The sequence below is a fragment of the Aspergillus eucalypticola genome (assembly GCF_003184535.1).
Source record: "Aspergillus eucalypticola CBS 122712 chromosome Unknown BO83scaffold_13, whole genome shotgun sequence".
Taxonomy (NCBI): domain Eukaryota; kingdom Fungi; phylum Ascomycota; class Eurotiomycetes; order Eurotiales; family Aspergillaceae; genus Aspergillus; species Aspergillus eucalypticola.
Genome location: NW_020290287.1, coordinates 833,702 through 851,443, shown reverse-complemented (window position 1 = coordinate 851,443; position 17,742 = coordinate 833,702). Strand labels below are relative to the sequence as shown.

The window sequence follows — 17,742 nt, the reverse complement described above, 5'->3', positions numbered from 1 at the left end:
AGCTCCATAGCCGCTAACTACTCTGTTTGGACAAAGGTCAAGATTCGAATTTTCGAGTCTTCTGAGCCCAGACTACTATCTAGTACTATCTACTTATGAAGCAAGCGGGATCCGGAAGCTTAGATTACCGATTGATATCCGGGGGAGGAATGGGCTCTTGCCAACACCCCCGATTATTCCCTTTGAAAGTTGAATTCACACGGCAATCCCGGCACATGGACTCCGTATAAGCCTTGCCAGCCGGTCAGCCAGCTAGCTAGACAGGTACGAAAACCCACACCAGCAACATGGCATCGTGTCGATGCCGGGTCCGATCGTGCCTAGCTTCCGCAGGGTAAGAAGGAGGAGATTTGATAATGCGCATAATGCGCAGGATGATATTGTGACCAACCAGACTATTCAGGGACAGCGGGTCTTGGCTGCAGGGTAGTCGGTGATTTCTTTGGTCGGATGCTGCTGACTGTGAGACCGTTGTGGGTTAAGCGAAATTGGTTCTGGAGATCCACTGCTTCCAATTGGCTGCGGATGGCTTGCGGGTGGGGCCCCCAAGACCAATCATCAGGGGCAGTCCGGAATCCCATGAAATGAGCGTCGGGGAGTTTGGCAGAAAGGCCTGAATTGGGCGTCTCGCTGAGTGATATTTTTCATTGTTTATTTGGATTTTGAGATTTGCTTATTCCATTCCCCTCGAGACTCCTGCCCCCTCTTCACTATCTTAATTATATTAATGTGATGTGTAAGATTCAGTTGAAACCTGCGTGTCACCAGCGAGCGTGTCTCATAGGTCACTACTTGCGGAGAAGTTTCATGTCTGTGTCTCTGGCTGCTCGGTGTCAGCCAAAATCCGTAGTAGTAACTACTAGCCTGCATGTTCCGTAGTATATCCCGACTTCTCCGGGAGCTGCTATTTGAATCCGTTTACATTATGCCTTGCCAGGCAGAACAAAACAAGGCTTATGCTTGTTTGTACCCATCTTTGTTCAATTTTAGCCTCACCCGCAGTTCGGTTGTAGCGGACTCCGTTGCCCGACCATGAAGAAAATTTCTGCAATATGAAAAAAAGGTTGGACCTTGGTTCTCTCAGGCACCTCGGATCTGCCTGTCCAGCGCACCGAGGCACCACCGATGCGAGCTAGAGCCAACGGGGGAAGGCCTCCTTTTCCCATGCCCAAAGCGGGCTAGTGACTTTACCCGGCCGACCCTGATTAGGGATAGCAGTGACGACATGATACGGGGCCAAACCGTAATACGAGTACGACTTCTCAGTCAGGCCCCGTAAGCCCCCGTACCCGTCGCCGTCCGCCCCGTCGTCTGTCTTGCTGATCGAGAACCTGCAAAATCCTCATATCTCCATCCATTGTTCCCTCTTCTCTTCCTCTTTCTCTTCCGTTTCTTCTTTTCTTTCCCTTCCATTCCTCCCGCCTATACTTCCGCTCCTCCTCCTCCTCTTTCTCCCCAATCTCTCTTCCTTCGTCGACCCTCCGGCTCCGTGGCCATTTGCGCCCTCGCAAACACGTCTCCCTCGTTCTTGGTTTCCTCTCTCGCCCTTACTGTCCGCCTTGCGTCAGAGTAACCCTTGCAACGTGACCGTCCCCGAATATCCTCGTTTGGCCGCTGGAGACCGGAGCCTGCGCTTCCACTTCATTACTGGGTCCCTTCAATCTGGTATTTCTCCGCCTTCACGAAACGCCTGTCGGGCCTTGAGCCAGCCAGCGATCGAAACGTTTTGTTCCAGGCGCCGCCCCTTTCAGCTTCTGTCACGTTGACGCCCAGAATCCCCCTTTCCGCCGACTCCGCCGGGCGGTTCCTTTGACCATCTCGAACCTCAAGACTGGCGACATTCTTCCCTTCATATACGCCTAAAGTGCTGGGATTTCCTGACTATCGAAGATTCCACGGGGGTTTCCAAACGTGACTAGCCGCCGAGATGAATTCCACCCTTCCTTCTTGGAAGGACCGCACGCAGAATCAGTTCGGCAAGCTTCAGATCCAGGTACCATGGCGGTCGATCCAGCTCCTCGTCCCGCATCGCATGCGACGGAAGATTCGCTCCAAGCTTCGCAGCAGGCTTTCTCCGACATCTTCGATATCGTCTCTGCAAACGTCCTTTTCGCCCATGGATACGCTCCGATCACTGCAGAGCCATCGTTGGACGCTATATGACTTTCAATACTTGCTCCTGCTGATCCTTCTGATCTTCTCCCTGAGTGTGATGGGATCTCCTGGGCCTTTGGGGAAGACGGCGATGTTTACCCTACTTCTCCTTTCTCTCCTACTCCCGATTACACGCCAATTCTTCTTGCCGTTCCTTCCAATTGCGGGGTGGCTGATCTTCTTCTACGCCTGCCAGTAAGTCAACCACCCTTCCAGATCGCAGTATGCTGGAGTATTGAGAGAAACTTGGGAACTGACGCTGTCTGAAATAGATTCGTTCCAAGCGATTGGCGCCCGGCTATCTGGGTCCGCGTGCTTCCGGCCCTGGAAAACATCCTCTACGGAGCGAACATCAGCAACATTCTGTCTGCTCATCAGAACGTTGTCTTGGACGTGCTGGCGTGGCTGCCTTATGGCATTTGTCACTATGGCGCGCCATTTGTCTGCTCGCTCATCATGTTCATTTTCGGGCCTCCTGGCACGACTCCCCTCTTTGCACGGACGTTCGGTTACATCAGCATGACTGCTGTCGCCATCCAGCTGTTTTTCCCCTGCTCGCCTCCGTGGTACGAGAACCTTTACGGGCTGGCACCGGCCGACTACTCCATGCCGGGTAACCCCGCGGGTCTTGCTCGCATCGACAAGCTTTTCGGAATCGACCTGTACACCTCGGGCTTCAGGCAGTCCCCTGTCGTGTTCGGTGCTTTCCCCTCTCTGCACGCTGCGGACTCGACTCTGGCCGCTTTGTTCATGAGCCATGTCTTCCCGCGGCTGAAGCCCTTGTTCGTGACTTACACCCTGTGGATGTGGTGGGCAACCATGTACCTGTCGCACCACTATGCAGTGGATTTGGTCGGTGGTGGCCTCCTGGCTACGGTTGCATTCTACTTCGCCAAGACCCGATTCCTCCCGCGCGTCCAGAGCGACAAGACTTTCCGCTGGGACTATGACTACGTGGAGATCGGAGACTCTGCTCGCGAATATGGCTACGACTTGGCTGCCTACGACGGCGACTTCAACCTTGACAGCGATGAGTGGACGGTTGGATCGTCATCCTCCATCTCTTCTGGCTCCCTGAGCCCGGTGGACGACCACTACACCTGGGAAGGAGAGTCTTTGGCTTCACCCATCGCCGATGTCGAGTCTGGCAGACATATGCTCAGTGCTTGAGCCAGTCGACCACCATTTTGCACCAACCTCCCTGCATATACAGCATCCACTTCTTGCATCTATTTACGAACGGCGTTAGTACATTTGACGACATGCTGGGTTTATTGCATTGAGCCGATTTCGACACATAATATCTTTAATACCGCTTTTTATCTCGCAGACCAGGTCGGATGGTTTCGATTTTCCGTTTTGGATTGGTCACCCTGGATACTGCTATGTTTTATCTCTTCGTCTTGACCTAACTGTACATCATACCGCACACTTTTCTGGGCTGCGTTGCCGCATGATCCTGCAGCCCGACCTCCTCGAAGCTCCGTCGATAATCTTAATAGCGAAGGCTCAGTGTTGCATGGCACCGCGTCCCATCCGGTCGTGCAACTCCTGATGCCCTCGTTGGAGACATTCGCTTTGTACATCTCGCCTGGACGAACCAGGAGGACCACACTCGTTTACTTCCTACTTTAGTCTTTCGCTTTTCACCAATTGGTCGAGCTTTTTACCTTCATCTTCTTTTGCTCGGCCAGGTACATATTTCATCTTCGTGTCGATCGCTCACACCACTGGCGCCTGGGATTGGGAAGTCAATGAAGAAAAAGTTGATCGAGGCGCCCAACTTGCTTGCACCTCATTCGCTGTGCTTTCAAGGGATTCAATGCTTTTTTTATTTTAATGACCATTGCATTGGCATATAGACAGAGGGGTTATGATGAACCTTTGTATTACGGTCTCGTTTGCGCACCAGAGACTTTTATTGTTTGTTATACGGAGGGTCGTGCTCACACGGGCTGCTCATTCTCCGGAAAGGGGAACGAAGCCGAAATGAAGCCCGACGCACGCACCCACGAGGAAGGGGACGCGGGAATATAGATGTTGACGGAGGCATCTTTCCCGAACAACACGTGTGCCTGGATTTTGTTGATTCGCTTTGCTATGGAAACACGTCACCCACCCCATCACACCCTACACCTTTTAATTCCGTTCGCACGGGACTACTCTTTTACCTCCTGTATCCCCTAGGTCATGTGGTTTTCTGGTATCAATCGATGCAAGAAAACCACTTCTCTACTTTACCGCCCGCTCGCTCCTATGACCTTAATCATTAATAGTTGCGGCTGTGTGTGACGGGCTAAGGGAAGGGCTGTTTGATTGGATGGATGACAGTATCCATTAGCAAAACCTATTTTTAATTATAATCAGGTAGCGTTATGATTTATGAATGCTTGTATCATATATGTTTGTATTCTATTTTCCTCTTTTTTTTCTATTGTATACATTTCATGTTTCTTAGGAACTTCTTGAATGACTGCTATGCTCCTATTGGAAGTATTTGTCCTTTTTTTCTTCAGTCTAGCCGTATGTAGCTTAGAAGTAAACCACGATATTAAGTCACTGTCTTATCTGTCTATACCATGCTAGTCTTGCGATAAAGATAATTCGAGATCAGATCACATGCAAGATTGATTGATTAATGTATCCCACGCAGAACCAATCACAACCTAGTCACTCCACTAGACACCAGGGAATAAGTGTGAAAATATCTCCCCAGATAGACAGAATACAACTCAAAGCCCAACGATTAAAAGAAACGAATGATACATGATACATGACCATCATAAGATCCACAAATCTCATCTATAATGAACCTAACATACACCACACCACCAACCACCATCTCACACAAAATATAGGTATATAGTATAGTATAGTATAGTAGGTACTATGTACTGATAGGTAGTCCCCAATAAAGGAAAGAAAAGAATGAAAACGCCCTCTACTCACATTACAATACATCTATCTAATTCATTCATCATCAAAAACCTGTACCCGATCAGCGTACTCCTTGATCCGCGAGACGAACGTCTCTTCGATCTGGTCTCCTTGGCCGCCTGCTACGCGGAGAATGAGGTCGTTGAGGGATGCGCGGCCGAGGATGTCGACGTGGTCGCCTATATACTCTCTCATATCAGAAATAAATTCTTCCGAAGGGTGAAAAGGGAGATGCTAAGGGGGTCGGGGGTGGGGGTATACCTGTATTCGGACCACCACGGGGCGAGAAGCGATCCGGTTCATGCGGCATCTCAAAGACTTTGACTTGCACTCCGGCAGGGTTGTACCGTTTCATGCGCCAGCCCTTGGCGCACATGTAGCCCGTGCTCAGGAGGTTGACGGTGCCGTCGCCCTCGCCCATGAGGACGCCGTGATCGACGCCGTCGTTGTTGGTTACTGTCGTGTCGATGCTGACGTTCAGGTTGACCAGGGGGTCCCGTTCTTCCTGGTAGTAGTAGCTCCGCTCGGTGGGTTTTCCGACGCCGTAGAAGCAGTAGATTTTGAGGTCTGGGGCGAGCGGGAGCCGGGCTTCGAGGGGGTTGAGCCATGTGCGGGGGTTGTTTTCGTTCTCTTCGACTTCGCGGGCTGTGTGAGCCACGCCGTGAGAGTAGCTGCTGAGCACCTGGTCGCGGTACCAGGACTCGGATTCGTCGAAGAGGTAGTTGAGACTTTCGGTGACGGTCATGTTCTTGCTGGTGTGGGAGGAGTTGGTTTCGCGGAAGTTGAGCACGGTGCCGAAGGACTGGGACTGGTCGGGCAGGTCGTCCGGGGCCCAGGTTGCGTTGCCCCAGACGGCTTCGCCGCCCTTGGGAAGCATGCTGCTGATGCCGGGCATGGCGCGGAAGATCTCGGCGCGTTCTTCCTTGGAGAGGAACTTTTCGAGCCCGTAGACGGCGAAGGCGTTGAGTTGGGCGGTGTCGCGCATCTCGCCAGAGAGGACGGCCGTTAGGCCCTTCACGGCGCCTAGCATGCATCCGCTGATGTTGATCCAGTTGGCGATGTGGTTGTTGACCCAGTCGCGGCCGCCGGCGCCGTGGTCCGGGTGCTCGACCCATTTGAGGAAGTACAAGACCACCTGTGAGCCCATGCTGTGTGACGCGAGGGTGACTTTTTCGCCGCCGACCTGGACGGCGGTCTCGATGTAGGATTTCAGTCGGCTGAAGTACTGGTCGCGGCGCTCGAGGTTGGGGTATGAGAGGCGCCAGTCGTAGGCGGCGGTGAAGGCGTTGGTCGGGTCATAGCCGATGGTTGCGAGGTTCTCGAGGATCTTGTTCCAGATCCAGTAGCCGGTGATGAAGAAGTCGGTGGCGTCGAAGCCCTGCGCGGCGCGAAGCTTGATGCCAGGGGGATCCAGGCCGGTTTCCTTATCTAGCATGATATGGTTCTTCCATTCGGTCTTGTCGAGGACCAGTGCGCGCATCATACTCCAACTACCCCAGAGTCTGCGACGGAAGTACTGGCGGGAGTTTGCGTCGGTGCCCCAGCTCTCGAGGCCGGTCGAGATGACGCCGGGGATCATGACAATGGGGTGTTTGGCGTGAACGCCTTCGGCTTGGAGGTGCAGACCGACGGAAAAGGAGTCGTAGTTGACGGTGTCGCGTTCATGTTGCTGCGCGGGGTGTCAGTATACAGTGTGTCCTATTGATATATCCAAGTCGTTTCATGAGCAATTGGATCGTACCGTGAATTCCTTGACATCCGAGAGCAATCCCTGAGGCATAACATCCATCAACGACTCCAAGTTCAGATCCATTATGCTATCCAGACTAATCACATCCTGCTGGTTGGCGAAGAGGACGGCCACGAGGACACCAAACAAGCCACCCAGGACGAAGATAAGACCATTGCGCCGTTTACTCCGAGGTTTGGTGACAAACGACTCTCCTTTGGGTTTCTTCTGCGCCGACGCAGTCGAGTCGGGGATGTCGCGGGAGTCGGACGGGGACGGCGATGCGGACGCACCGTCCTTGTCCTTGGCCACACGACGGCGGAGCATGCTGCACTTAGACGACGGAAATCATGTAAGAAACGTGAAAGCAAAAGAAAAGGACCAGAGGGGGTTCACGTCAAAGCAAAATCATAAGAGAAAGGAGAAAAAAGAAGGGTTGAGCCAAAAATAACCGAGTTTGACATGAAGAAAACCGAATCCGTCCCAATTCAGGCACCGCCGGAAAATCACATGTGCGGGACGTCATCACCTTCTTTTTATTCTCGGCTTCCCATTTCTCTCCGTTCATGCCCTGCTCTCTCTTCTGATTCGAGTCCTATATCCTTTCCACAATGACTTCCAATACTCCTACTACAGATGCTATCACCACTCCCACAGCAACAAATAATACCACTACTGCCACCACCACTCCCCTCCGCTATATCCGTTACAATGCCGCCCACGAAGACACCTACGTCCCCGCCATGCGCCAATTAATCTCCAAAGACCTCTCCGAACCCTACAGTATTTATGTCTACCGTTATTTCCTCTACCAATGGGGCGATCTCTGCTTCATGGCCATGGACGACAAGAACTCCGAGCTCCAATCCTCCTCACCAATGGTCGGCGTCGTCGTGAGCAAACTGGAGCCGCATCGCGGGGGCCCCTTGCGCGGATACATCGCCATGTTGGCCGTGCGCGAGGAGTATCGGGGCCAGGGGATAGCCACGAAATTGGCTCGTATGGCCATTGATGCCATGGTGGAGAGAGGGGCAGATGAGGTAGATCCCTACCACAAAGTTCTCCATGGCTAAATGCATGTGCACGTTCCACTAACGATCCATTGATTGCAGATCGTGCTTGAAACCGAAACCACCAACACCGCCGCGATAAAGCTCTACGAGCGCCTCGGGTTCCTGCGGAGTAAACGGCTGCATCGGTACTATTTGAATGGCAACTCGGCGTATCGGCTTGTGCTGTACTTGAAGGAAGGGGTTGGGTCGATGCGCACGAATATGGATCCGTATGCTCAGCAAACAGGGCCGCCTTACCCCTTGATTGAGGATAGAACGGACACGGTGGTGACCGCGCCGGAGCCGGCGTTGACGCATGAAAATGGGAAGTGGTAGAGGTTATATCTACCCTACCTTCACTCTTTCTGGATACCTTTCCCCCCTTTCTTCCTTCTTGGATGGATGTGAATGACTGTAATGACTATGCTATGCTATGTTATGCTATGATGAAGATATATATGTGGAATTGTTGGTCTGGTTTGGTCTGCTTGCATTGCATTGCATGTGTGCGGGGTTGGGTTGTGGATTACTATAGATACAATCTATTGCTGTTGGGTTTCTATATGGTGGGGTGGTTCCAGGTCTATGTACAGAGTGTTTTGTGATGTGATGTGGGGTGGATAGGAGGGAGGGCATAATGTACAAGATGTGTATGTATAACAGGGCCATGGTGAAGCCACAATCGAGCAAATAACAAGGGAACAGATCAAGCCGGATACATCGACTTCCTCACCGGCACGCGAATGGCATTCTGGACCAGCCAGTGTACCGGCCGCGGCACCTTCCGCCACTCTTGATCCAAGACCGAGGCGGCCTCCAACATAATCAGCAGAGGAAACTGCGGGCGATGCCAGGAACCGATCTCGATATCATGCTGCGTGAGCGCAGAGGCCACTTGGATCTGCTGCTCCCGCTCTTCGCCGCTGGGCTTGTAGCCTGAACTCAAATAGGCGATGGGGTTGGTGCGATACTCCCGGGGTAGTTTGTCGAGCACGGTGGTCTGGAGCTTATGGTCGGGACGGTGCAGATCCAGTCCTACGATGACTTTACCCGCACTCACATCCCAGATCGTGTGGACATTGGTCTCGGGCTTTCGGGGCACATTGCGAATCAAGGAAGTCACAACCGTGCGCTTCATCTTGTATGTTACGTTCCCGGACATGCACGCGTACCTCCAGAGGACCCGGCAGATGTTGTAGTATTGGCCTTTGAAAGCGACCAGGAAGAGTCGCTCCCATGCGTGCCGTTCGAGCTTCGTTTCCGGGCGCTCAAGGCATCGGAAGAGATACCGCAGAGCGGTGGGCATGTCTGCTCGGAACAGAGACAGAATTTGGGTGATGGTAGCACTGTTGAAGGTTAGGTCGTTCTGCTTGCAGATGTCGAATAACCGGTCCAGGGCAGCAAAGTCTTTCAGCCGGACGATGACACCGAACATCTGGCTGATCAAAGATGGAGCGAAACAGCTATCTCCGCAGGAGTCGGCGGTCTGCCTGATGAATGAATCCACGCTCTTGCCACTTTCTAAGTGTGCTCGGAACGTGTTGGGCAGGGTCAGGTGTAGCGCCGTCCGCATCGCACCCATGTTCTCCAGGTACCCGCGCTGCAGCATATACGTGACGAGATCTGCTTTCGCCTTGGGAGCAACCAGGCAATCCAGCAGGGTGAGCCATGTGTTGGGGTCAGGCCGAATGCTCAGTCGAGACATGGCAAGCAAGAACTGACGGAAGAAGCGGAGGTCTTGCCTCAGCGCCGCAGACTTCAGGAGGATATTAAAGGTATCCACCGTCGCAAGGTGTTCGGACTTGAGGAAGATGTCGCGGGCGGCGTTCAGAAACTCATGGTCGAGCAGATATGACAGCGCTCGATTCAGCGCCGCCGTCGACATAAAGCTGGAATATGCCTCATTCCGGAACAGCTGCACAAGGGCCCGCGCCACTTGCTTCTGGTGCGAATAGGGAATCTTCGAGTTATACGAAGGTTTCGACCTCGTCAATTCCTCCACATGTTCCGCGAAGTCCCTAATCCCAGACAAATTCTTCCCAGCAGGTAGAACCATATGCAACTTCGCGGCCTGCTTGACAGCCGACTGTATATCCCATACACCTCGAACTAACGGCACGGGCGCACCCTGACGCTTCAGCGCTTCAATAGACGGGATGATCGGGAAAAGCGGGATTTGGATATCCACCAGAGGATCACTCTGCTCCTGCAGTCTCCTCGCCTGCGCAATCCTATCGCTGACCAACTCAACCACCCGCTCCGAGCCAGACAGAATCACTCTTCGAAACCGACCCTGGCTCTGCAACGGACGCAGCACATGCACCTTGCACCCATTATGCACCGGTACATACCAAACATTCTCCTTCAACGCCATGTCCGTGACGCCGGCCAACAGCGCGATCGTCTCCTCCGGCACGAGCAATTCCTTCTGCTTGACGCCCTTCTTCGCCCAGACATGCGTATCCTCATGCATCTCCTCCAACATCTCCCGGACCTTCGTCCACTTATTCCACTGATTATTCTTCGCCTTATCACGACCCTGACTCTGCTTCGTCAAAAACAGCCGATATCTCAACTTCCGTCGGTCGCGGTGCGATAGTCGCTTCAGCGCAATAGCGGGCGTCTCGCCAGCAGACGATCTCATACCCTTCCGGCCCGTCGTCGGCTGCACAGGTCGCGTCTGTAAATCGGAGAAGATATTGAAGACGTGTCGCTCGCTCTTCACCTCGGTTTCCGGGTCATTGTCTAGTTGATTATAGATGGATGCTGGTGGTCCGGTATCGGCATTCCCTTCACCACGTTTCCCTTTCTGCGGAGTAGCCGCCGACTTCCCCTGCTCAGGCGGAACAACATCCTCCTTCACTTCCGTCTTGACAGCAGCCTCCGCCGCTGTCGTAGAAACCCACCGTTTCGACGAGCTCCCAAACGAGAGCTTCCGTCCCGCCGGTGGCGGCTTCGCTACCGTCCTCCTCCGAGCAGCAGCGTTATATACATTCCCATTTCCACATGGCGAAGGGCCTGACGAGGAAACAAGTCTCCGGTGTTGTCGTACAGCCGAACCCACCCAGCGAGGGTACAAGAATAGGAGAGGTTCTTCGGGACTAGCCGCAACGGTGTCTAAGACGGTAGATAGACTACGTCTTTTCAGACACGGTCGACCACGAGATAACATGTGTGATCGGAGTGACACACCAACCAAGCGGGTGATGGGTACTTGGGAGGCGTGGCCGTGGTCGGGGGTCGTGGTCGTAGAGAGATTGGAATGGCCGAGGGAAGTAGAGGCAGGGGAGCTTCGGAGCCAAAAAAGTTATTATTACTGTTAGTTAAGTTAGGTGTTGGGTTGGGGTGGTTTGCCGGGGTTGGTAGGCGGTGGGTAGGCGGTCGTGGTTGGCATTTTTACCGCACCTCCGCGGTGCCAAGCATTTACTCCGTATGACATCCAGTCTATCTACTCTTGCAATAGTTATCAATTGCTGCAGATGACTTATATGCTATGAATATACATCAACAATAAACAGATGGATAATAATACAGCTCCTACGCTAACCAAACAATATTAATTCAACCCAACCCAACCCAAAACTCCACCCCAATCCAAAACAAAACACCAAAATCAAGAAGAATACTGAAATATATGCCCTTCCCTACCTACCTCCGCCTCCTTAGGAATCCCCTTAATCTCCCCACCATCATCCATCGACTTGAACTCGAACCGGCCAGAGTATCTCGCCAACAGACTCCCGCGTTTCGAAACGGGAGTTAAATCCAGCATCTCCATGCTCGATTTACGGTTCTCGGTGCGCAGGACACCCGGGCCCGTGAGATGGCGTCTAGCTGTTTCGGTGGCCTTTCGGAGATGATTTAGCTTGCGCTGCAGCTCGGTGGCTTCGTTGTCCCCGCTGGATGAGGAGAGTTGTTGGGAGAGGGACTCGACGACGTCGGTGAGGTGGAGGACGAAGTGCCAGCGGGAGGCTTGGAAGACGAACATGGACATGATTTCGGGGATCTGGATATTCATGAGATATCACAATTAGCATATTGCTCCATCTGGAAGGGATATTCTGCAGGAAACGGGTAATGGTATTGGGGGGGACTACCTTCTCATCCAAATAAAACAACTCCTCCCCGCCCTCGTCGACGAACCGATCCAACGCATCCACCTTTTCGCGATCCACAATCGCTACTCGCAACGCGTGCATCAACGCCGGGATATTCGCTATTTCCTCTATCGGTGCCCCTTCCTCCTCCATCTCTCTTGAAGTCGTCGCAGTCGTGGTCCGACCCAAACTCGTAGCCCCATACCCACCCCCACCGACCTCACTAACCGGCCTCTTCTTCTTCTTCCCCGAGTGAATCGTGAAATAATCCTCATTCAACCTATGCGCCATCTCCAACTCCGTCCGTCCATGTCTATCCACCAACCGTTTCGTCCTCACCCGCACCCATCTGCGCCGGCGCACAAACGAATGGAACCATGGATGCGACCCATGCCACGCCGTCGACTTGAACGAGAACGAATACTGCCATCCCTGGTCATCCACGTCGCCGGACATATCGACGTACCAGGACCGCCACGCCCACACCCAGCTGGGATCAGGCACTTGCGCGTTCGTGATGTCCACGGGACTGTCGCGCAGATCGGCGGTCTGCCAGGCGGAGGGGTCGAAGTTGAGTAGGGAGCTATGTGAGTAGAGCGGGATGCCGAAGAAGAACCACCCGCGTTGGTTTTCGTAGAGGATGTCGAGCTCGGTGTTGGGTTTTAGGCCGGTAAGTTTGGGGGCGTTAGCCCCTGTAGTTGTAGTGGTGGTGTGGGTGGTGAAGAGGGTGTTGCTTTCTGGGGCGAAATCCGTGGCGCTTACATCCTGCGAAGGGGGGAAGGGTTGTTGTTGTTCTTGTTGTTGGCTGGGACTGTCACTTCGACTTTGGTATTGCGAGGGGGGAGGGCTCGTGGTGGTTGCTGTTTCTGTAGTAAAGAGGTCTGACGGTTCTGGTCTTTCGGAGGGTCGTCTGCTGGATGATGGTATGTTTTCCTCCTCTTCATTGTTATTGCAGCTGTAGTTGTTGTCTTCATCATCGGTCGTGAGCCCCAATCGATCCGGTTGCCATTTAGCGTACTTGCGCTTTTTCAGCTCGCCGCGGATTGACCTTTTCGTCCATTTTCGGGAGATGTAGCTGCCGCCGTTTGTTGTAGCGGTGGGAGTTTCCGAATGGCGGCGACGGGGCGCAGTGTTATCGATGAGGGCGATGGAGCTGGTAGTTGTATTGGAGTGGTCGATGTCCATTGTAGGTGCCTGCCTGTCCTCCTTACCATCCGCTGTATCAGAAGCCGAGACCGATCTTAAAGTAATTATAAATTATAAATAAAGTAGAAAAGGGGATCCGATCATCGCAGCGATAATAAGGCCATCATTCCGCAGGGATAGAAGTAAATGAATAAGTGTTGTATGTGAGACAAGACAAACAACTAAGTAAGTGACTAGTTGGAGATTAAAAGGGGACCTTTTTCTCCAATTAGAATAAGTAATAAGGGAAATTCTTGGGAGCCTGCACGAGCAGAGGCTACTATATAAAGCAACAAGAATTTCTCTCAAATTAAGATTATAGCCTAGCCCATTGGAAATGGTGCGACAAAAACAACCCACCGGAACCTGCCTGGTTGGGAGAAGATGATGATAGGAAAGAAAAAGTAGTAGTTCGTTCGTAAAGCAAGGCATGGGAATGGGAACTTCACCTTCCCGATTTCGATCAATGATGACATCGTTTGCGGGGCGATCGACGCTGTTAGTTGCCTGAGGCAGACACTTCACTCGCTGTGTCCCTTGTTGCCTCAGGCATTGAGAAAGGATAGTTGCTATCGTAAAGTTAGTATCTCCGCATCAAACAATCATCAAACATAACTCTACGACGCGTGATTCCCCTCCCTCCTCACCCACTATTCCTCCCCGCCAGCACCACAACCAACACCCCAAATCACAATTAGAATAAGATAAAGAGGAATAAAAGAAAATAAAAAGATGTCCACCGACCACCACCGCAAAATCGAACTCCAATCCCCAGCAGACTTCACCTACCTATACGCCAACACCGTCGCGCTCTCACGAGCAAAACTCGACCTCCACCTGCCTCCGTCCGCGAACCCCAACGATGGACCGGATCCCATGCGCGAGCGCGTACGAGAATTAGTCGATGAGGTAAGACCCTTCCCAGATCTGTATTACATATAAATCCCACAACTGTCTAACGACGACATTTGTATCTACCCAGTATATAAACCGCACCTTCAACTCCGCCTCCCCCTCCATTAGCATCAATGGGCTCGACTCCACGTCGCCCGAATGGCCCTTCCCAGCAGCCTTCACAGCCCCCACAGAACAAGTGGAATACGAAGCGTACGACGGGAAACTAGCATCGCGGGTCACATCGCTGTATGCGCAATTGGAGTCGTTGACGACGACGGTGGCGCAGTTGAGACGGGATGCGCCGGGCCGGGCGGCGAAGGCGTATGCGGAGCAGTTGAGGAGGGCGTTGAGGGAGGATGAGGAGGAGGAGAAATTAGAAGATTTGGATGGGGAGGAGATGAAGGAGGAGGAGGAAGAAGAAGAGCAGAGTGCGGGACAGGATACGGAGATGGCTGATGCGGGGACCACGGGCACAACGGCGACAACGACTCAGACTCAGAGGAAGGGGCCGATGACGAGGTCACGGGCGAAGTTGGAGGTTTCGTTAGGGACGGAGAATGAGGCGGAGAGGTGGCGGAGCGGGGAAATGGCGGAGGTGTATGAGGATGCGTTGCGGACGTTGTTGCGGCTTCAGGGTGAAGGGGTATCTGTGGACACGAGTGGTGATGGGACGGATGGGAATGCGCTTTCTTCGACGCTGGGGAAGGCCGAGAGGGCTGGGCGGGCTGTCGAGGTGGTGGAGAAGAAGGGAGAGAAGAAGAAATGAGTGTTTGTTTAGGCATGTCTGCTTATCACTGCGTTCTTTATTTCCTCTGCTATGGGTTTGGGTTGGCGTTTGCAGGGGTCTTGGGATGATACCAATTCGGTTTACAATGTGTTTACAATAATGAAAGATCTGATGGACACGCTCTGCAACGTTCACTTTAACGCTATATGAGTGTATACCCTGGTTCTACCTAGAGCATCCTGACCACGTAACACTTTTATCCTCTGTCCCCTATTACTGACTGCCTGCCCCGGCTCCAATCTATAAAAAGCACCTCGCGCCGCTCATATGGTGTTTGATATCTGACTGCGAAAGGAAAACAAGCACGACCAAAAGCAAAACATATAATAATAGGACCGCGGAATCCCCGAGAACAACTCTCAACAACCCTTCCAGCACGTATCTTGAAACATAAAAGAAAAGTGGACAGGCACCCGCGGAGTGCCTCTCCCTAGCAAAACAGTTCTAGAAACAAAAGAAGGGATATAGATCGGCAAGATAGTGCCTGAAGCTTTTACCATATTGATCCAAGATGTAGAACGAAAAAGAAACAAAACCGGTGGATGACACAAAAGCCTCTATGCGGTGGCCTGAGCCTCAGCCTCCTTCTCGGCAGCAGCCTCAGTAGAAGCCTCAGCAGCAGCAGCCTCCTCCTTCGGGGCAGCCCACTTGGGGGTCTTGGCCCACTCAGACTCCTGCCACGGGCCCATGTCGCTAAGCTCGCAGCCTCCGGCACACTGGCAGGTACCGCCGAACTCAACAGGGAGGTTCTCAGCGGGAACCTGAGCCAGCAGCTCCTTCTTGTAGTTGGAGCCGAGAACGTGGATCTTGTTCACGGTCACCGGGTCAAGGAAGCCCTTGACCACGCTGAACACGCTGCTGAAGCCCCAGGGGGCGTTGATCAGGTAAAGCTTGCCCAGACGCTCGGGGTAGTAGTTCTGGGAGATGGCAGACGCCTGCTTGACGTAGCCGTAGACGGAGGGGACGCTGGTGATACCGACGCCCTTCAGGTCCATGATGGTGCAGCAAGTCTCGAGCAGCTTACCGGCCTTGCGGGAGCAGGCGGGCAGACGGGGGTCGGCAAGCTTCTCATACTCGGTCACGAGGTTCTGGAGCATGCGCTCGCCGGTGGTGATCTTGTACATGGCATTGAGGTCAATCTTGCCCAACTTCTCGATGTAGACAGGACGGCCATCCTATTCGGGGTTCCGGTCGTTAGCGTCTCGACCAGTCTAGCGGTGGAGAAAAAGCGGTCTGTTCAAGTCACGCACCTTGTCCGTTTTGTGGTAGTACTGGGGGTAGTATTCGAAGACCTTGGCCTTCTCGGGGTACTCGAAAGTACGGACGAGCTCATCAGTGCCGAACTCCTTCCGCCACTTCTCGCAGTCGACGAACCTTTATTTCCAGAAGTGGATGTTAGCGCGCGCTTCGAAAGTTTCAGGTTTCCATGATCACTGTGCATGGCATCTCGTAACAAAGTCTCCGTGAAACAGGGAGAGAAAAATGGAAAACAGAGACTTTCGACACCATCTTCCCAGTAGCCCCCGCTTACGCGTAGGGCTCCAGCAACAGACGCTAGTCGTCACATCATAATCAGGGAGCAAAAACGTACATGGTCTTGGCAGCAGCGACATCAAACTTTCGGGCTCTCAGGAAACGCAACAGCGTCAGAGTATCCAGCCTCTCGGTGTAGCCAAGCTGTTCCAGCTCGGCCCGGAGCTGCTCTACCTTCGCATCCTGCTCGGGGGTGGTGTGGCCAGGGTGACCGGGTTGGTCTTCCGGCGCAGTGGTCGGGAAGTCATAGTCATCGTACTTGGACGGAGCCGCCATTGTGAAGGTGATGGTGGATGAAGAGGGTTTGGGGGAAAGGAAGAGGAGGGGAGAGTTAAGAGAAAGTTATAGACCCGAAGGCGGGATGAGTTGATGGTCAAAAGGGAGGAGAAGGCAAGAGGAGAAATCAAGTCGGGCGGTGCAGGGGGGGGAAGAGAGAGGAGGAGAGAGAGGGGAGTGGGGAGGGACAATTAAGCGGGATGTCGCAGATAGCAGCGGTTAAGGGGAAGGAGAAGAGGCGGAGGAACAACTGCCTAGAATATTGAACAACTAAACTGGAAATTAACCTAGAGGCGGAGAGAGAAGAGGCAAAAAAAAAAAAGCCAGAAGGCGAGAAAGAAATGAGACGGCGGACGGAAACAGCCAAACTCAGACGGGAATCCAAACCAAGTCGAACTCACTGCAACTTTCCTACTACTGCTGGAGTTGACCACTCACTACTAACTTACTACTCACTGCCTACTTGTCTGGCCTGTCAAGTGGCAGCAGTCGGCCTGAATTGCGTGCCTGAAAAACCGAGGGGTGGCGCTCAAAGCGGTCAACCTTCGATTCCCCCCTTCTTCTTCTTCTTCTTCTTCTTCTTTACGGTGTACTCTTGAGGCGTCATGCGTGGCTGCACCTGTTTCATTATCGATCCAATTTTCTTGTTGATTAGGACACATCCTGCTTCATGATCATCATTCTCACTGAGACCCCTCACAACCCCTGGTTGGCGACCACCTAAGCCTCTTCTTCGCCAATGCGCCCTTTCGTTTCAGGGCGGTCGCGCCGTTGCCATTCTGCGCCACGGCGGCAGTGACGTAGTAGGTGTCTAAACCGGACCAATGCTGGTGGGTGTCTGGGCAACTTGGCCGAATATCACTCGGCGGAAATTGCTGGCCAAATACCCCCGACGATCAGTTATTTACATCGACCGATTTGAACAGCTCAGGTCGATCATATTACAGTCGAAAGAATCTCATAATTCTACACAATGTCCGGTGTTGCAGACTGCTCGTGGCCTACACACCTCTGAGCATCATCCTCATTAAAAGCCATATAATATATGATTCCGGGGAATTCACAACGCTAAATCCAAGGCATACTGGTACATAT

At 52.9% G+C, this 17,742-nt stretch overlaps 6 protein-coding genes across 6 annotated transcripts; 3 read left to right on the top strand and 3 right to left on the bottom strand.

Moving 5' to 3' along the window:
* The first annotated feature begins 1,625 nt into the window (after positions 1-1,625).
* On the top strand, positions 1,626-3,399 carry BO83DRAFT_41775 (phosphatase PAP2 family protein). Its single transcript, XM_025534775.1, has 2 exons — positions 1,626-2,349; positions 2,427-3,399. Exons 1-2 carry the CDS (start codon positions 1,928-1,930, stop codon positions 3,322-3,324), a joined length of 1,320 nt encoding a protein of 439 aa, XP_025388027.1. The 5' UTR covers positions 1,626-1,927; the 3' UTR covers positions 3,325-3,399.
* A 1,452-nt stretch (positions 3,400-4,851) lies between these two features.
* BO83DRAFT_378821 (phospholipid:diacylglycerol acyltransferase) lies at positions 4,852-7,253 on the bottom strand. The gene is made up of 3 exons (XM_025531357.1): positions 6,833-7,253; positions 5,353-6,760; positions 4,852-5,270 (listed from the first exon to the last, which is right to left on the bottom strand). The coding sequence occupies exons 1-3, from the start codon at positions 7,145-7,147 to the stop codon at positions 5,125-5,127; spliced, it is 1,869 nt and encodes a 622-aa protein (XP_025388026.1). The 5' UTR covers positions 7,148-7,253; the 3' UTR covers positions 4,852-5,124.
* A 98-nt stretch (positions 7,254-7,351) lies between these two features.
* On the top strand, positions 7,352-8,393 carry BO83DRAFT_41751 (peptide alpha-N-acetyltransferase MAK3). Its single transcript, XM_025534764.1, has 2 exons — positions 7,352-7,860; positions 7,933-8,393. Exons 1-2 carry the CDS (start codon positions 7,432-7,434, stop codon positions 8,206-8,208), a joined length of 705 nt encoding a protein of 234 aa, XP_025388025.1. The 5' UTR covers positions 7,352-7,431; the 3' UTR covers positions 8,209-8,393.
* A 52-nt stretch (positions 8,394-8,445) lies between these two features.
* BO83DRAFT_437770 (uncharacterized protein) lies at positions 8,446-13,538 on the bottom strand. The gene is made up of 3 exons (XM_025536044.1): positions 11,970-13,538; positions 11,521-11,878; positions 8,446-10,989 (listed from the first exon to the last, which is right to left on the bottom strand). The coding sequence occupies exons 1-3, from the start codon at positions 13,152-13,154 to the stop codon at positions 8,579-8,581; spliced, it is 3,954 nt and encodes a 1,317-aa protein (XP_025388024.1). The 5' UTR covers positions 13,155-13,538; the 3' UTR covers positions 8,446-8,578.
* A 242-nt stretch (positions 13,539-13,780) lies between these two features.
* Positions 13,781-14,910, top strand: BO83DRAFT_361804 (uncharacterized protein). The gene is made up of 2 exons (XM_025529479.1): positions 13,781-14,063; positions 14,137-14,910. Exons 1-2 carry the CDS (start codon positions 13,887-13,889, stop codon positions 14,815-14,817), a joined length of 858 nt encoding a protein of 285 aa, XP_025388023.1. The 5' UTR covers positions 13,781-13,886; the 3' UTR covers positions 14,818-14,910.
* Positions 14,911-14,952: 42 nt separating this feature from the next.
* On the bottom strand, positions 14,953-16,993 carry BO83DRAFT_378817 (SEC14 family lipid-binding protein). The gene is made up of 3 exons (XM_025531356.1): positions 16,430-16,993; positions 16,089-16,212; positions 14,953-16,013 (listed from the first exon to the last, which is right to left on the bottom strand). Exons 1-3 carry the CDS (start codon positions 16,645-16,647, stop codon positions 15,396-15,398), a joined length of 960 nt encoding a protein of 319 aa, XP_025388022.1. The 5' UTR covers positions 16,648-16,993; the 3' UTR covers positions 14,953-15,395.
* Positions 16,994-17,742: the final 749 nt, after the last annotated feature.

Excerpts from the sequence above, each read along its gene's own strand:
- BO83DRAFT_41751 (XM_025534764.1), top strand. The coding sequence starts at position 7,432 with ATGACTTCCAATACTCCTACTACAGATGCTATCACCACTCCCACAGCA. Across the intron at positions 7,861-7,932 it reads TGGAGAGAGGGGCAGATGAG|ATCGTGCTTGAAACCGAAAC; the intron begins GTAGATCCCTAC and ends CATTGATTGCAG.
- BO83DRAFT_41775 (XM_025534775.1), top strand. The coding sequence starts at position 1,928 with ATGAATTCCACCCTTCCTTCTTGGAAGGACCGCACGCAGAATCAGTTC. Across the intron at positions 2,350-2,426 it reads ATCTTCTTCTACGCCTGCCA|ATTCGTTCCAAGCGATTGGC; the intron begins GTAAGTCAACCA and ends TGTCTGAAATAG.
- BO83DRAFT_361804 (XM_025529479.1), top strand. The coding sequence starts at position 13,887 with ATGTCCACCGACCACCACCGCAAAATCGAACTCCAATCCCCAGCAGAC. Across the intron at positions 14,064-14,136 it reads TACGAGAATTAGTCGATGAG|TATATAAACCGCACCTTCAA; the intron begins GTAAGACCCTTC and ends GTATCTACCCAG.
- BO83DRAFT_378817 (XM_025531356.1), bottom strand. The coding sequence starts at position 16,647 with ATGGCGGCTCCGTCCAAGTACGATGACTATGACTTCCCGACCACTGCG. Across the intron at positions 16,213-16,429 it reads GTCGCTGCTGCCAAGACCAT|GTTCGTCGACTGCGAGAAGT; the intron begins GTACGTTTTTGC and ends CTGGAAATAAAG. Across the intron at positions 16,014-16,088 it reads ACTACCACAAAACGGACAAG|GATGGCCGTCCTGTCTACAT; the intron begins GTGCGTGACTTG and ends AACCCCGAATAG.
- BO83DRAFT_437770 (XM_025536044.1), bottom strand. The coding sequence starts at position 13,154 with ATGGACATCGACCACTCCAATACAACTACCAGCTCCATCGCCCTCATC. Across the intron at positions 11,879-11,969 it reads TGTTTTATTTGGATGAGAAG|ATCCCCGAAATCATGTCCAT; the intron begins GTAGTCCCCCCC and ends ATGAATATCCAG. Across the intron at positions 10,990-11,520 it reads TCCTAAGGAGGCGGAGGTAG|ACACCGTTGCGGCTAGTCCC; the intron begins GTAGGGAAGGGC and ends CTACCGTCTTAG.
- BO83DRAFT_378821 (XM_025531357.1), bottom strand. The coding sequence starts at position 7,147 with ATGCTCCGCCGTCGTGTGGCCAAGGACAAGGACGGTGCGTCCGCATCG. Across the intron at positions 6,761-6,832 it reads CGGATGTCAAGGAATTCACG|CAACATGAACGCGACACCGT; the intron begins GTACGATCCAAT and ends CACCCCGCGCAG. Across the intron at positions 5,271-5,352 it reads CCGTGGTGGTCCGAATACAG|GCGACCACGTCGACATCCTC; the intron begins GTATACCCCCAC and ends GAGAGTATATAG.